The 18,076-nt window shown below is 36.8% G+C and overlaps 2 protein-coding genes across 2 annotated transcripts; both read left to right on the top strand.

Annotated features, from left to right (window-relative positions):
- The first annotated feature begins 1,742 nt into the window (after nucleotides 1–1,742).
- paqr7a (progestin and adipoQ receptor family member VII, a) lies at nucleotides 1,743–6,570 on the top strand. Its single transcript, XM_077200133.1, has 2 exons — nucleotides 1,743–1,876; nucleotides 4,067–6,570. Exon 2 carries the CDS (start codon nucleotides 4,162–4,164, stop codon nucleotides 5,242–5,244), a length of 1,083 nt encoding a protein of 360 aa, XP_077056248.1. The 5' UTR covers nucleotides 1,743–1,876; nucleotides 4,067–4,161; the 3' UTR covers nucleotides 5,245–6,570.
- Nucleotides 6,571–11,981: 5,411 nt separating this feature from the next.
- On the top strand, nucleotides 11,982–17,712 carry sh3bgrl3 (SH3 domain binding glutamate-rich protein like 3). Its single transcript, XM_077200134.1, has 3 exons — nucleotides 11,982–12,325; nucleotides 13,929–14,096; nucleotides 15,833–17,712. Exons 1-3 carry the CDS (start codon nucleotides 12,281–12,283, stop codon nucleotides 15,896–15,898), a joined length of 279 nt encoding a protein of 92 aa, XP_077056249.1. The 5' UTR covers nucleotides 11,982–12,280; the 3' UTR covers nucleotides 15,899–17,712.
- Nucleotides 17,713–18,076: the final 364 nt, after the last annotated feature.

Raw genomic sequence — 18,076 nt, forward strand, 5'->3', positions numbered from 1 at the left:
TAGTTATGTTTTCGTGTTTTTGTTAATAAAACTTGTGCACAATATGTATTTGGTTCTGATTCTCTGCTTGCATACAAAGTTTATCTTACGATCTAGATTGTGACTACATGCTCTTAATAGTACTGTACAGTAAGAAAGACATTTCCCTTCCCCGGAAATGAATATTTCTTAGAACTAATAAACAATTAACGCTGAGTGTCCACGGGACAAACAGGTGGGTTGAAGTCAAAATTAATTTTACTACATTAAGTTAATTACATTAACTGATCCAAATATTCATAATCAGTTATAACCAGTTATTATTGTTTATTAATATTTCATTGAGCTGATTTGCTACATTAAAGGTATAGCGGAGGATTTTCTTTTTCCCGTGTGGGTAGCCTATACTATTGGTCCACCTAAGTGTCAATCATTCTGGTGCTATGTTTATGTAAGGCCGTCGTAAGTGATCGTCCCTTCTGCGCATGCGCACTTTCAGGTGTATTATGTGTGATGAGTTAAGGTTTCAGCCATTCCTTTGAAAATAGCTGAGGGTCGAAAGAGAAAAAATGTATACGAAGTGTATGATGAGAAGAGAAAGGCCGCAGAATATAGAAACAAGACCAGAGTGATTTTGGGTGAATATTTCACACGCTGGCATGCGCTAAAAGCACAGGTTGGGCTTTCCACTGATGCCGCAGTCGCGAAGATTCTACTAGACAGGTAAAGTTTGTCATACTATTTGGAGAAATCCATTTAATATCACAGCTAGTAAAAGTTAATGTAAGCTATGATTAGCGACGCTAGCCCTGGCACAAGTCATGCACTGCGTAGACACGTTAAACATCTCAATTTGTCAAAAGTAGCCTTGTGACCAAATGGTATATGGTATCACGCTGAAATATTCTAAAACCTTGTGTGTTCATTTTCGATAATTACAATGTGTTCACCATAGTATTTATTACACAAATGCAACAAGCTATTTCTCCATTGCATATCATGTCTTGAGTCCTCGGTCACTCAACACGTTTAATAGGCGTTTCCTCTCGGGAGAAAATAGAGTGTTGCGCATGTGCATTTTTAAAAAAATTGGAGAGGGCGGGTCTTCTCTAAAATTCAGAAAGATCCTCCTAGTTAGAGTTGCATCATTTAACATTGAAGTGACCATGATCTGAGCAGGGGAATGAAACCTTCATAACCTTCAGAATACCCTTTAGAAAGGTTCAGCATTCAGTCTACAGAAACTTGGATGAGCGCATGTCTTGGTGTGCCTGAAATTAAAAGGGAATCTAAACACATTCAGTCCATCCCATATAAAAAGGATTTGAGATTGTTTGAGGGTCTCTGGGTTCAGTTTGGAAAGAGCAAATATAGGAGCTGCAACAGGCTGAATCTCTTGAAAATGTTGAAGGTGAAAAGGAAACAATATATATATATATATATATATATATATATATATATATATATATATATATATATATATATATATATATAGCCTATATGCATGTGATACGCCATAATTTGAAGTGATCTTCTGAAGAGACAGGCATACAGAGGTGAAATTCTGCATTAAAACAAGAGCACAAAATGGGACAGCTAATAAACAACAATCTAATCGGTAATTCTAAGTTAAGATTTTATTGCTTTAGTTCTTTTTATATTAAGAGTCATCAAAACAAACGTTTAAGGATAGATTATCGCAGCAATGTGAAGAAATAGACTATTTTCTCTGACTGACAGGGTTTTTGTTACGTCCCATAGTTCGCAGTGCCGCCGACACAAAAGGCGTGGCTAGAGAGAAACATATGAGGAAGAGAACAGCAAGTCACTTAATATCCAGTCAGTTTCCACTCGGGAATTATTTGCGGTGCCAGATTTGCGGAAGACACCAAAGAAGGTAAATAGCCTACAGACATCTGTGCTTTTCTATTCTCTGTTCGTGTTAGGAGCTGCTCTGGCGCATCTATTGTGCTTGTTTGTGATTAGCCTACACTCACCGAGTTGTGTCTTAAGATTTCATTTGATTGTAATTTAGAACATAGTATAACACCGCTTGTGACAATAAGTTCGGCCTTTTTTCACGCATGAATGAAATGCTGGACACCCTATTTACGGGTGTCAAATTGTTTAGTTTAGTTGGTTTTTTTACCGCAAGAACCCATGATTACAGACTACTAAATGATTTCCATCAATATGAAGAGACTCTAGTCAACTTTGTTGACTACCTGTTGCTAATGTTTAGAAAATGGCATGCCAGGTCCTATCTAATGGTTAGATATAGGCTATGGAAATGTAATTTACCTCCAAATGTTTTTTTTTCAAACGCTTGTTATTTTCTTAGTAACACTTTACAAGATGCTTAAACATTAGTTGATGCAAACTTAAAGTTTGGATCTACTCTTTAGAATTTTCTTCAGCAGCAAGTGAAGAGCTGGAAATGTGTTCAATGACAAGTTACAGACAAGACCATGTGGACTTATTATTAATTTTAGTTTGGCCTTGATGGCCATTTTCTTTTAGTTGCACTACCATTTACTGCAAATCACATACTCTATTTAAATGAATCCATGGGTTCTGTAAAGTTTCTACAATACTACACATAAAATGTCCACGCATGAGGTATTATGAACTAGGATTTATATATTTTTCGTTGTAAGGTGATGATACCTAATAACTAATATTAATTAATTTAATCTTATTGTAAAGTGTTCGGTCTATGTTTATTCTTCTTCCTTCAGTGGAACAGAAAATATGTTTTGTATAGCTCTTTTCCACTCTGAGAACTTACAGATATAGGAAAAAAATTAAAGTCTGAAGCCATACATACAGTATATGGGCAAGAGCAAACACTTTGTGTGTGTGTGTGTGTGTGTGTGTGTGTGTGTGTGTGTGTGTGTGTGTGTGTGTGTTTGTGTGTGTGAAAGACATTTTAGAGTTGTGGCAGATGAAAAGGTTTTCAGTAACAATTTTTGTTGTTACAATGTTGACATCAAAAGACATGGAATAAAGTATCCAAATCAAATGTTCTATCTTTTTCGCAGCTTATTCAGTTATGGATGAATTTGAACCGTCATTAACTCATAATAAGAGCTTTAAACTCTAATTCAAGTTACTCTGAACAATTATTTAGGTGACTTAAATTAGATGTTTCCTTTCACCAAACCCCTTAGATCTTCGACTACGAAAACTGAGAGGGATTGAGTGTCACAATTGTGGTTTCCTGTGTGTCTTTATTTCACCATGACAACTGTCAAAATATTGTTATCACGTTAATGGATATGACCGTATTAATGTATTTGGTCTTGGTGGACTATCTACTATGCAGGCTGCAGCTGCAGACAAGGGAGGTCCAGGAGGTCAGAGGACCAGCGAACACTGAACCACACTATTTAAATGCAACAAGCAATCTCATTGGCTGCAGAACCAGCTGAGTGCCATGTAGTAAATGATTTGTTTGCTAACAGATTGTATGTAAAGGACCTATAAGCCTATCTAGAGTTTCATAATAACTATGTATATTTGACAGTTATAACATCCTTGTATGAAGAAAGTGTAAAGCCTCCGTCCTTAGGTAATATATATATTTTTTTGTAAATTAATTAAGGTGATATTAATTGAGAGAAATCTTTTGTCATTTTTTCACTGCAGGAGTTTTGCAAACTGCAAGAAAGTTACTAATTGTACATTTTAACTCAAAATCATGATGTTGATCATCGAAAAATCATGAAAAAAAATGATAATATTATTTGGAGATATTATTGGTCTACTATCCATTTAATATACTTACCAAGGTCTGTTATTACCCGATAATGACCGTCGTCAATAACAACACTGTATGACTGCTTATCCAGGTATTTGAAGCCAGCAATTCTTTCATGTTTTTCTCATCACATTGCAAATTCGTGCTGTCTTGCTTCATTCGAACGCAGATGGTGCCATCTCGCATTTCTGTTACAGTTAACTTCAGTATTAATAGTACTGTGTAATATTGCAGTTTTTATATTTTTGGCAGAACAATTGTTTTAAACACGGTAATGGTGTAAATATTTTTTCCCCTTCACAGATATATCTTTTATTGATTTCCCAGATACGCCAGTGTGTCATCAGTTCTGGCCTGGACTATTGTGTGGCTGTCGGTATCTGGAATGTAAATTTCTATTCCCCGGTACTCCAGAGATTACCATGGCAACAATCGTTATGGAGCAGATTGGCCGACTCTTCATTAATCTGCAGCAGTTGAGGAGAGTTCCCCAGATGCTCTCCGAGGCTCTGCCTTCCAAGACCGACACCCTGTGTGACACGGAGGTGCCCCAATTTTTCCGTGAGCGCTACATTTACTCTGGCTACAGGGCGCTCCACCAGAACTGGCGCTTCTACTTCCTGTCCCTCTTACAGCGGCACAACGAGACGATAAATGTTTGGACGCACCTAGTCGGAGCATTAGTGGTCCTCATAAAAACTGTCCAGTTATCGGAGACCGTAGATTTCATGAACGATCCTCATTCCTGGCCACTTCTCATCCTTCTCTTGTCGTCAACAGTCTACATGACCTTTAGCGCCGTGGCCCACCTGTTGGCAGGAAAATCGGAACTCTGCCATTACGCCTTCTTTTACCTGGATTATGTAGGTGTGTCGCTGTATCAGTATGGAAGCGCAGTGGCACACTACTACTATGCTATTGAAGAAAGTTGGCATGCATGTGTCCGAGGATTTTTCATGCCTATTGCTAGCTTCTTGTGTTGCCTGTCTTGCTTTGGCTGCTGTTACGGGAAGTATCGCAATTACAGCCTTCCTCCCTGGGTTCGTAAAGTAGGCCAAGTGGTGCCTTCAGCCGTAGCTTACAGTTGGGATACCAGTCCTGTGTTCCATCGTTTTATCGCCTGGTTTCCTTCCTGGGCTAGAGGCGATTCCAGAGGCAGCCCTGCTCTGCTCTTTCACTTTGGCCAAGTGGCTTTCTTTCTTTCCAGTGCTTTTTTCTTCACTCAGCCTGTTCCCGAGCGCTGGTTCCCAGGTCACTGTGACTTCTTGGGTCAGGGTCATCAATTGTTTCATGTGCTGCTTGCTCTGTGTACAGTCTGCCAGATCCACGCTTCATTTTTGGACTACCTCAACCGCAGAGACTTCTATGTGAATCTCCATGTTGATGGCGAGGCATCGTTCTTTTTTGTGCTCTTTATTTTAACATTCATCATGTCTGCTCTAATAGCCTTGTTTATGCTGGTGAAAGTAAAAAAATTGGTTGACTACAGGGGAAAAACTAAGTAAAGAATAGGAATAGTTAGGTTTAGAATAGGGCATTCTTTGGGCGCTGTCAAGGAGCATTACTGTTGTGATGGAAACAAGGGCATTTTCTGATGACAAGGTTTATGTAAGAAAGAACATATAGCTATTAGGTAACAGTGATTCTGCACCTGCCTGGATCAATATTTTTGTTGGCTCTGTAACAACATTCCTATCAACTAATCAGAAGTGTTAAAGTTAGGGATCATGCTTTCATGACCGATGCCAGACAGTGCGGACAATCACCAGATTTACAGTATGTCACTTTTCAGATGTTCCACGACCAGACAAACAACAATTAAACTTGTTCAATTGGCGAAAACAAGTGCCAACCAATGCCAACAGGTGGCGACAGGGGTAACACGCTTCTCTGACAACACCTGACAAAGTGTTGCCATTTATTTGGAATCTTTCGGTGCAGTGTGAATTGGCCTTTAATATTCTTGAATGTATTTTGAAATAAGTGTTTTTTTTTAAAGGGATATTTCACCCAAAAGTAAAAATTCTGTCATCCTTTTTTCTCCTTCATGTGGTTCTAAACCTGTATGGCTATCTTTGGCTTTCTTCTGTGAAACATAAAAGAAGATATTTTGAAGAATGTTGGTAACCAAACAGTTTTGGTGATAAGTGACTTCCATTTCACATACAAAAAGAAAGTCATACAGGTTTGGAAGAACATGAGGATGAGTAAACTATATCAGGATATATATATATATATATATATATATTATTTTTGGTGAACTAACCCTTTAATAACGATTTTGTGGTGTAACTTACTTCTGTTACACACCAGCCAGCAAGTAAACGCCAATAAAGCCAGCATTCAGTATTTGAAGAAAATATGTAAATATTTGTTATAATTGTAGACTTGGTATTGGTCTGATTTGCTTGATGTCTGATTTTACTTGAGGCATGTTGATTCTAAATTGAAAATTTTGAGTAAGGTCTTTTTTAACGACAGCAAAGAATGTTATAATATCAATCATCATATTGGTTATCGGGTGGTATAAAAATAACAATTTGTCTAAATGTTGATATCAGTGATAATGAGATTTTTCTACAGTGCATGTCCTATAAATATGGACAGTATTCCCAATGCATTCCCAATGCAATTATGATCACTGCTGTGCCTTAATGAGCATTTTAGATGAACCTCAGTGAACCTCTTATCACACACGTCTATAGTAGATAACAGTAGTACTGTATTATTGAGATTGCTTGTGTTTGTTTTGAATGGCCAGTGCACTGATTTTCTTGATAGCATTAATGCACTTACTGGTCCGTTATTTTATTGCATTTAAGTCAAACAAACCAGAGCCTAATTACAGCATAAACCAGTATACTTAAAGGGATAGTTCAAAATTCTGTCAGTAATTACTCGCCCTCATGTTGTTTCAACCCCGTAAGACTTTCGTTTATCTTCGGAACACAAAATAAGATATTTTTGATGAAATCTGAGAGCTGGCTCACTCCTTCATAGGCTGCTAGGTAATTTCATCTGCCAGCCCAGAAAAGTTAGTAAAAACATCGTTAAAATAGTCCAAGTAACTACAATGGCTCAACCTTACGTTTATCAAGCGACAAGAATACTTTTTGTGCTAAAAAAAACAACAAAAATAGCGACTTTATTCAACTATTAATTTTCTACTGTTTGGGCCTCTGACATGACTTCACGAGAGCGCCATGGCGCATGCGCAAAAACTGAGAAGATGAGGCAGATGGGTCTCGATGTAGGACATTTAAGTAGCTTTTGTAAACGTGCCTTAGAAAAAAACATTACTGGTGTGCATCTTGAGGCAAAACAATGACAATGACATATTTTAAGATATCTTAGTGCAAGTTGTTTTCAGTTAAAACAGCTCAAACATGCATTTTAGTCTGGGACTAGTTTAAACCTTGTCTGTGAAACCGGGGGCTAGAGTATCAAGTCTGAGTTAAGCTCAAGTACTCAAAAAGGGAATAAGTAAACCAATATTCTTCAAAAAGGTCTCTTCAATATAACCAGAAAGAGCTTTAGAAAGAGCTTTATTGCCAAGTGTGCTTGCACACACAAGGAATTTGTTTTGGTACTGAGGCTTCCAGTGGACATATACAAATACAAATACAACATGAAACATAATACTACAAATTATAAGAATAAAAAATAAAAATATATGAGAATAAAACTATCACAGTTGGGTTTAGTCAGAATAGACATTTTCAGATTTACAGATTATGAACCTATTTACAGTGTTTTGGATATTATAAATAAATAAATCTACATATAAGTATCACCTGAGTTGTAGGATATTGCACTAAACAGTGGGAGTATTGCACTTAACAGTGGGAGTATTGCACTTAATACTGGATGAAATCATGTTAAGTGAAATGAAATAGTCAAAGCCTGCTTGAACTGGACACTGATTTCGGGCTTGTCACTGGCTGCAGGCACGGTCTCATATCGTATATGTAACCCCTTGAAATTCAGCAACTAACTGCTAATGCAGTTGCGAAAAGTAGCCTTGTTAAGTAGTTTGGGAGAGTAAGGGCAAAATGCACTAGATGTAGTATCTTCAATGTCCTGTAGATGGCAATATCGCTTCTTTTGTAACAGAAATAAACTGCTGCAGAAAAAGTTAGATGCCAAGCAAAATGGAATGAGTAAGGCCCTGTCCCAAATGGCGCACTTCATGCGGACTTTCGGTCTCGTGGACTTAAATTGCGCGTGCTCGCCGAGTCTACGAGTCCGTAGGCCGTTCCATTTAGCATTTTAACGCTCTGAAGTGTGCTCAGCAGCCCCCTTTGTACCCTTGAAGCGGTCTTCCGCGAAGCCCGCATAGATGCACTTTAACTACCCAGGAATCCTTGCGAAATGCCAATCAGAAAACGGATGGGAGGAGATTTCGCTCACGGACTGTTAACATGGTGGCTTTATGATATAGGCGTACATTTTACCAGTTGTTACTTACAGTTTATACAAACATTATCGGCCAGTGGTTGATATCTCAAACATAATAATAGCGTGTTAAATAATACGATCGCATTATGTCATGGCTTTACTGAGTCATATAAACGTAATATGAATATTGAAACCTATAAATTTTTCTTAAACTCATTTACATTTTAATTTTGTGTTAAAATTGAACATTATGTATTATTATGTACAACTGTATTGATCATTTACATAACCATGACATCTATTCTAATGCCCAGGTGGCATATACAATTATAGAACTGTAAAAGCAGGCTGTGTAGTTCACATGGACATAAGATTTGGGAAAATAAAATAAATCCTGTTCTTGATGCTAAAGACTGTAATTTTTTTAATGATATTTGTGATATTTTTCTAATAAAGGGACTGATGAGATGACCTTTAAGTTTATTCAGCTTCGACATCTGAGCTGAGACCTTCTTCCTGTTTCCGGCGTGACGATCGAGTCTGTCACAAAAATACCTCTCAATACGCCCTCGCGGACTTTCGCTAAGGGCCCTATAGGTCTGCACTACATGACGTCACCGAAGTGTGGACTCTGAGGAAGTCCACAAGTCCGGAGTGTGCCATTTGGGACAGGGCGTAACTAAATTACTCATCACAAATGTATTGGAGTAAAGAGTATATATATATTTATGTGTGTGTGTGTGTGTGTGTGTGACCCTGGACCACAAAATCAGTCACATGGGTAAAACATTTTTTTGTGGAATTTATACATCACCTCAAAAGCCGAATAAATAAGCTTTCCATTGATGTATGGTTTGTTAGGACAGGGCAATATGTTGCCGAGATACAACTATTTGAAAATCTGGAATCTGAGGCTGCAAAAAAAATCAAAACATTGAGAAAATCGCCTTTAAAGTTGTCCCTTTATGTTCGCGATTGTGCTGCATTCACTCACAAAACGGTAGAAAATTTACAAAATATCTTCATGGAACATGATCTTTACTTAATATCCTAACGATTTTTGCCATAAAAGAAAAATCCATCATTTTGACCCATACAATGTATTTTTGGCTATTGACGCAAATATACCCGTGCGACTTGTGACTGGTTTTGTGATCCAGGGTCACATATCTTCAAAAATGTAGTCAAGTAGAGAGAAAAGTTGCTAATTGCCAAAAAGATACAGTACAGTAACTGATTACATTTAGGCCTACTCAAATACTTTACACCACTGCTTTTAACAGTATAGAGTATGCAAATTCTTAAAAAGAAGAATCAAATCTATTGTTTATGCCTCCCAAATCTGTGTATAAAAAAATGCAGTCTGGTCAAATAATGGTGGCAACGTTCCTGAATGGTGTTGTAGTGCACAGTATACACTTCTTGTGTTTGGGTTTCCCAAATTGAGGTTCATGAACAAAACAACATAAGGATTTATGAGGGAACTACAGGAGGTTTGTGATTTGAAAAAGTTAGTTACATTAAAAAAAAACAAAAAAACAATCAAAATAAAACAGTAAAACAAACTATTTTAATTGCTTGTCATGTGACCACTATCCTAGTAGTTCAATAACTGTGAACATGAAAATATTTTGTTAAATGATTGAATTACTATTAAATACTGAATTATTTGGGAATCCGTGCACTCTAGAAAAATGGGCCCTATGTACCGTGTTAATATGAAGAGATTTTCTTTCTATATTGATTTTTCACCAGTGTTTTACTAGTAAATTGTATTACGTATTGTATTAAGTTGTGTTTTAGGGTTAAAGGAAACTTAAACTTAACGGAACATGTCCTGTTTTCTTACAGCATGGTAAACACTTTTGCTGTTACTGTTTAAAAAAAATATATGTATTATAAAACAATGCACATTTTAAATAGAAGTATCCTACATACTACTGCACATTCTTAACCTGGCTATTTCTATCAAAAGTTCTGTAAGTGCTTTCATATTTTTCCAAACTCTTTGGGCCTGACTAGAACATTTTATGAAACGTTGGCCACCTTGTTTGGAGATGGTCATGTGGTTAGATTAAACATTCAAAGTGATGCTGTACTGCCCTCTTGTGTTTTCATTTGAACTGTCATCTTTATGTTAGTTTAAAATAGTTGTGTTAGCACAAATGTGGAAAGTTCAGAAAACAGGCAGATCTATGCATTACTTGTATGTCCCATGTGGACTGTAAAACAGGAAACCGTTGACAGTTTCCTGGAAAATTTCTGCAGGGCTGCATCTGGATTGGAGCAAACTCCACTGCAAACACACTGATAAACTTTATCTGAGGGAGGAACTTCCTCTTTTAGAATTGTTACTTGGGGTATTTTCGTCATTTTACCATACAGGTGCTGGTCATATAATTAGAATATCATCAAAAAGTTTATTCATTTCAAGAATACAACTTAACAGGTGATTTCCATTACACGAGAGTAGATGTTAAAACTTCATGCTGATTTGTACTCGGCTTTCGCCAAGATAATCACCAAATAAGACGTAGCTTTACAGTAACCTATGCTTCTCCATCCATTTACACTTCTTTCCATCTGGTGACGTGAATCTCCTTCTGTCTGGTGTTAATAGCTGCAGTGTATTGCACATCAGCACACACAACGGCTGCAACCACAGTGCGGTCCCCCCATAACAACCCTCTGGATTGAGCGGAGTAGGGGACATCTCTAGGGTCTTCAAGTGGGCACCTTCCATCCTCAGTGTTTCGTCGACTAGCCCACGACACCTCAAGAGGGCTCGACAGTGTCTCTGGCGTCCCAGAGTCACCCCCTCCGTCCCCCACTCAACTCAGCCCAGCTTACTGACCTCTACTTCCCTCTTGCTGCTGAGACCTAACCACAATCTCACAATCTCTCAGCAACCCAACCATACGCGCCAACCCGTTTGACTAAGGCTGTCGAGCCCCACTGGTGCGTTAATATGCAGTTTCAGTGGCAACGGTTCCGTATGGCATACCACCTACCACAAAACACAATATCTGCCCAACCACCCGTCATTCACGCAATATACACAGGAACGTAATGACTGTAAATACTATACAGCCTATACAAATAAACCAACAGTTAATTTTCCAGCAGGATTTGCACCTGCCCACATTGCCAAAATAACCAAAACCTGGTTCAATGACCATGGTATTCCTGTGTAATTACTGTGTGATTTCATTTAATATTCTAATTTTCTGGGATTTTGATTTTGTGGGTTTCATAAGCTGTAAGCCATAATCATCAAACTTATAACAAATAAAGTCTTGAAATATCTCAATTTGCATGTTATGAGTCTATTTAATATATTAGTTTCACCTGTTAAGTTTAAATTCTTGAAATAAATCAACTTTTTGATGATATTCTCATTATATGACCAGCACCTGTACGGTAGGCCTACAATGAAGGGTTTATTGGTTTAAAAAATCAAACTCTATAATCACACATTAATGTACTATTATAAATGATTTGATGATCTATTTTTTACTCAATTTCATACAAGGCCATTCTAAATATCTGCAAGCTGCTTACCTACAGAAGTTGATTGTTCACCTTTTTTCTTGAATATTTATGATGTATTTTGACAGATTATATCTAGGAATTTTGTAGTTTTCAATAATCAGTTGCTTTTCAGTTGGCTATTTAAAATTGCTCCCCATTAACAAAACTAACAAAATATAAAATTAAGTGATAAATAAGAGGAGACTTTAACTTCACATCCATTATGGCAGATATGTTGTTTATGGAATTGGAATGGAATTCATTTGAATAAGGGGGAGGGGGATATATAGGCTAACAGAGAATATTGTAAATTACAAAATACAAGTCTTTATTGTCCACAACACAGCAAAGTTGGAAACACAGGGTTTGAGAATATAATTATCTCCCATACACTCTAAAAAAATCGCTGAGTTTTTTCATTTTTCATTATGTTCACGAGGAAGCCAAAATGAGACAGCATTTCCTTATGTGAATAAGGCGCTGTCTCTTTAAATGAGTGACTAGCGGGTGTCAGTGGTGAAACCTGGGTGAAACGCCGTCTGTAGAGCAAAAGAACGGGAACTGATCGCCTCCAGAAACACAAAGGGACATTACGATTCAGCATCAGCAACTATGGGTATCAAACTGTATTACACCACCGTCACTGCATCAAGAGAGGTGAGAATAAACTTGTGGCCATGTGTATTCAGAAATTAAGCATTATATCTGAAGAATGCTAAGGTAAATACTTTTGAAATGGAGGATTAGGTTTCTAGACACACCCAACTGCTACGTTTACATGCATCTTGACACATTTAAAGGCTATTGCGACATAAGAACGCTTAAATGCCTTACTAAGACATTATTGTAGCACTCAAACGTTTTAAGTAATTGCAAAACGTAGTTATTTGTAGATTCCGGATGTGTAGCGACTGAAGGAAAGATGTGCATTGCATTGAGAGCGGAAGTCATGTCTGTCTGTGTTGAATGTAGTTGGTCTCGCACTAATGGTGCATGAAGTTGGACCTGTAAACTTGTTTTGCACGAGCGCCCAATAGCTTAGATGTTGCTCGTAAATAAAATTTTCGCTTTAAATCGTCACGTCATTATGGCAAAGCAGATTGAAACGATGCATTGAGCTTCTACAAGTTACATTTATGCTTTGAGTCTGCACATCTGTTATGAATAAAGAAAGAAAGCCAATGATTTACGGCTGATTTTACTGCATTTGTATATTCGCAGGCCTTCAAATCACGTGAAAAGCTGAAAATATTATTTAAGTTTTACAATCTATTAAATGAGCAGCACTTTTGAAAAATGTTATTAAAATGATTTAGTCTACATGGAGTGGATCGCCCCTCATGGGTATCACTATGTTGGGATCACATGACCTGCCATGTCATGCAAATTACTTGCTTGTTACATATTGCATGCAAGATACTACTAATGACAAAAAAATAATGACATGTTAGCACTTTGCAGCCAGTGCTTAATGTGCTTTACAAAACACAAGTAAATAAAAAAAAAAGCAAATTAAGCTATAAAGCAACAAGACAGCAGAGAGTTTGCGGCAGACCGGTGTGTAAATGTGGGGTCAGTGAAAGGATTGCTGGAAACATGTTTAATTTATGAGAAATGCATTAAAGTCCCCTAATCAGACCTAATAGTATTTTTCCATTTTAATGTAGGTTAATGTTTATTTTTTAACCAGTGAATTGCCTAAGGTGTGGTTTCTGCAGATATGACCCAACTTCCTGAATACAGCCTCATTACAGAGTGTTTCATAATTAATAATCAACTCAGAATTTTGTAGTGAAACCACTGGCTGTTAAAAGCAAAGTACACTTTTTCTACACCTATTCATGCAATGTATGATTTGATTTGGCTGGTAAAAAGAACTGATGAGAAGAGTTTTTACTGTCCCATTTTAATGCATTTCCTGAATTGGTACAGTAAATTAACTTCCCCAATGTTCTCACATGATCATGTGACTTTTCAGGAAGTGTCTAGATACATTCACATTTTTATTACTGTTGGCCTTTTTTATGTTTTAATGGGCTTGTAAATGATTTTTATTGAAGATACATTATATTAGACGGTGTATCTTGTATATCTTTTGTAATTTGTCCTCTTAAGATAAACAATCCTTGAGCTAAATCTGAATGATTCTAGTGGTGGCTTGAAACATGCAAATCAGACAACAGCCTGGTTCAGTTATTAAACAAATAAGCCCAGGAAAGAGACTACAGTTATTTACTGCTCAGTTCTCCTTGTTTCTCAGGTCAAGTCTCAGCAGGCGGAGGTTATGCGTATTCTGGACAGTAAGAGCATCAAGTATGAGTTGATTGACATCTCGGTGGGCGGTGCAGTTCGGGATGAGATGAGGAGTAAATCAGGCAACCCCACAGCAATCCCACCTCAGATATTTAATGAAGACCAGTACTGTGGGGTAAGGAGGACTGGCAACGGGGTGTTTTATAGTTTGAATTTAGGACTTGAAAGGAATAGTTCCTTGAAAATATAAATTCTGTCATAATTTCCTCACCCTCTTGTCAAACCCTCATGAGGGTGCGTCTTTGAACAATATTTTGGCCATTTTCTCCCATATTAAAATAAATGGGAAATGGAAACAGAAGTACCATAAAACTAGTTCATTCTAGTCTTTTGAAGCCATATGATTGGTTTGTGTGACTAACAGACCAAAATCCAATCATTATTTACTGAATTTCTGCCAGTAAACACAAATTTGAATGCAACATTGAAGCATCAAATTTTCAGTGAAAAATGTCAGAATTCAAAATTTTAGATGAACTATTTCTTTAATGTATATATTGTATATAATTAATGGTATAATCCACTCAAAAATGTCATTCCGTCAGATTTCTGTCATCATTTGCTCACCCTTGTGTTATTCCAAACCTGCATGAATTTCTTCCTATGAACACAAAAGAAGATATTTTGAAGAATGTTGACAACCAACTAGTTTTGGTTCCCAGTTTCTTCCTTTTTTTTTTTAAATCATTGCAATGGAAGTCAATGGGAACTGAAACTATTTCGTTTTTATAAAGAGTTCTTTAAAATATCTTCTTTTATGTTCTACAGAAGAAAGAAAGTCATAAATGTTTGGAAACAATGTAAGAGTGACTAACGGCCGTTTCACACCGCAAGCGTGATGGCGCTGGTATATTCACACTGGAAGCGTTTGTACAGTGTCACAGCAGCGGCTCCAAAGCTACATATAAGTGAACAATTCTTTACAAAGACAAATATAAATTTGTTTTTAGAAGTTGGTCATTTATAAAACTGATAGTCTTGAAAATTTGTTATGGGGAGGTGTACAACATTCGCATATAGCCTAAATGGTAAACAACAAAACAACCCAGAAATCAGCTCCAATCTTGTCTTTTCAGTCTTATACTTTTGATATGTTTACAAGACTGCAAACTCCGCGGATTAAAAAACAAACAAACACACACACACAAAAAACGCACACTCGGGTTTTATTTGGGTTGTGCTAGCCTATGTAGCTGTCTGTGTATTAAATTAAATAAATTATTTCAGAAAGTGTATAATATTTTCTGGCTGGTTTACTTTATTTTTTTTAATTTAATTTTATAATACACCATACTTTCACCGAAACTGAATAATTAAAAACAAGTTTAAATGGGTAGTCTAAATCTTCTATAAATATTTTTGAGTCTTCATTTTCTTTTTTTGCCTACTCCAGTTCTTGTTAAAACTCACTAGACATGGTTATTTTGGGCATTTTTTCGTGTGAAATCATATTTATTTTGTCCATCAAGTGTACTTTCACTTTAATTGAGCGTGAGCAGCGCAGCAAAAATAGACTCGGCGCCGAAACCCCCGCTTCACTGTTGCTCACGGGCCGCTCCTGCTTGACGCTCACGCGCCGCTCCTGCTCCCGGTGTGAATGCACTCATTGATTAACATGCACACCGAAAAAAATATGCGCTGCTCACGGTTGCGGTGTGAAATGGCCGTAAGTGATGACAGGATTTTCATTCTTGGGTGAACTATCCCTTTAAATATAATTCATTTATTTTATACAATATGTATTATTGAGAATGAAAGTAATTAAATAAATAAAATAAATGTTTTTACTTATTTTAATCAGATTCATTTAGTTTCAGAACTACATGCTGTGTGTGTTTCTCTTTCTTTCAGAACTACGAGATGTTTTCTGAGGCAGTGGAGGCAGATACAGTGGATCAGTTTCTGAAGATTGCATGAGAGCCAAACTGGTAGCATCCAACATCCTCTTCTCTTCCCTGGTCCATGTCCACATTCCCAAAGGGAGGCCTGCCTGTTCTCCTCTGCTCCGCTGGCAGTGCCTGCCTTATATGTCTCAATGCCATGCCACATGCCAAAAACAATCAACAGAAAAGCACATATTAACTCTGATAATTTACCCTCAATCTGAAGCAAGGTCACTCATTTACACCTTTGTGCTTTTGTTTTGATTATCTTGTTTATTTCCTGTCTTGTGTCCTCTTTGGTTCCGACGCTTAAATGCCACTAATTTGTCTTAATCTTGTTTGGATCAGAGTGCTTGGATGTGTAGTAATTAGGTCAACTAATCTGGGCTGCAACCCCATGTTTATTCCAGATTACACTAATTCACAGTCCAAGAAATACAAGAATTCCTTTGGGTCCAGTAATTGAATCGCTTTGCCAATTTGCATAGATGGCCTTCATATATTCCCATCTATTGTATTGAGAAATCATTTGGAAATGGTTAACTATTCGTAGGCTGAAATTTTATTGTGTTGGTACCTTAAAAACATGCCCTAATTTCCAACATGATGTGAACTGGCTTTATTGGATCCTATATTAAGCACACTGCTTTGGTTTAGCAAAGCCACATGTATGCTCTCAGATTTCCATTTATTATTCCCAAATTCAGGGATCGAAAATTTTCCATTGCTTTGAACTGTGCCAATATATTTCTGTATGTGTTTTTCCATTCAAGCATATTCCTCTATCCTCTGACAACAGAGCTTGAGCTGTGGTTACAAACATTGGTCCAGAGTCTGAAATATCGAAGAATCGTAAAATCCACCGATTTACAGCAAAAGGATGAATCGCACGATAACATGTCTTGGTCATAAGAAATCATATTTTGCATTAGGAATATGAAATGTTTTTTTGTGTTTTTTGTTTGTTTTTTGCTTTGTGATATTACATTCATCAGTGTTAAATGACTAATACAGTTAATATATACACATAGTTTAAACACTTAAATTGAAATAATTTACATTCATTGTTTTTTTGCATTTCTATAATGATAATTGTGCTAAATTGCTGTGAAAATGATGTCAAAATAGAAGAACAAGTAAGCTTCATGATGCAAAATATAATTAGCTCCTTTTGATTTTTCTGTGAAATTCGACCCAGACACATTCTTGGGTTTCCTAAGATGCAATGATACTAGCAGAAAAAGGAATAATGAGAACAGTCTGCTTAACTCCAACACATTCCTGTTATACCACAGATTTTCATCTCATTTTATACTGGTAATGCACTAAATGTTGGTGTTTCTGTGATCAGCAATGCAAACATTCCCTAAGCTTTTAATTAGCTCAGTACTTCAGCTTCAAACACGAAATTCATCATCTAGTAGCAGAATCAGTCCATACGGCATAGTTCACATGTACATGCTCTTCCATCACGTGTCTATCAAATGAGTTCATTGGAGGTTGTAGCATTGACATTTCCAGCAAGTTAGGCTCTAGTGTGTTATGTTGGCCATATTGGTACTTATTGGTACATCTTACTAATTAATTTCATCTGGCATCCGTAATGTATGCTGCTTCCAGTTAGTCTTATAGTCATATTTACAGTGTATGCCACTATTGTTCTTTGTGGGAAAGACAGAGGATGTGGGACCTGCTCGCACAGACAGCTGGCTCATAAAATGATTGTGAATCTTCCTCTGTCATTATTGTTTGTAACGATTTCTTGTGGTCTCTTTGTGCTGTACTGCTTTGCTAATGGACCAACGCCCTTTTTGGCCAAAATAAAATAATGATAATTAGGGAAAGAAATGTTGTTGTCTTCCAAGAAGATGGTGAAATTGTGATGTATGGGTCAAATAAAAAGTGAAAAAAAAAAAAAAAAAAAACCTTTTTTTAATATATTTTTTCCCCCATATTGCTGACATTTTTACATTTATTTATTTGGCAGACATTTGTGTCTAAAACTGCAGGAAAAGAAGCAAAAAATTGATAATTGGCAACATTTTCATGGTTATCAAATTAACGTACAGTAGGTTAGATGAGTGTTAATTGTAATTTAGATGTAGTGTTTATGCAAGTCTTTTAGGAGACGCTATGTTATGTGAAGAGAGAACATGTTATGGAACAATCATTATCATTTTGTTTGTTTTAAATATACAGTTGGGATCAAAAC

The sequence above is a fragment of the Siphateles boraxobius genome, unplaced genomic scaffold, assembly GCF_051911475.1.
Source record: "Siphateles boraxobius isolate OS27281-9 unplaced genomic scaffold, OSU_SipBor_1 43, whole genome shotgun sequence".
Lineage (NCBI taxonomy): Eukaryota > Metazoa > Chordata > Actinopteri > Cypriniformes > Leuciscidae > Siphateles > Siphateles boraxobius.

Bases quoted from the DNA above. Each gene is read 5' to 3' on its own strand.
- paqr7a (XM_077200133.1), top strand. From the start codon at position 4,162: ATGGCAACAATCGTTATGGAGCAGATTGGCCGACTCTTCATTAATCTG.
- sh3bgrl3 (XM_077200134.1), top strand. From the start codon at position 12,281: ATGGGTATCAAACTGTATTACACCACCGTCACTGCATCAAGAGAG. The intron at 12,326-13,928 runs GTGAGAATAAAC...CTTGTTTCTCAG, and splicing joins CCGTCACTGCATCAAGAGAG to GTCAAGTCTCAGCAGGCGGA. The intron at 14,097-15,832 runs GTAAGGAGGACT...TCTTTCTTTCAG, and splicing joins ATGAAGACCAGTACTGTGGG to AACTACGAGATGTTTTCTGA.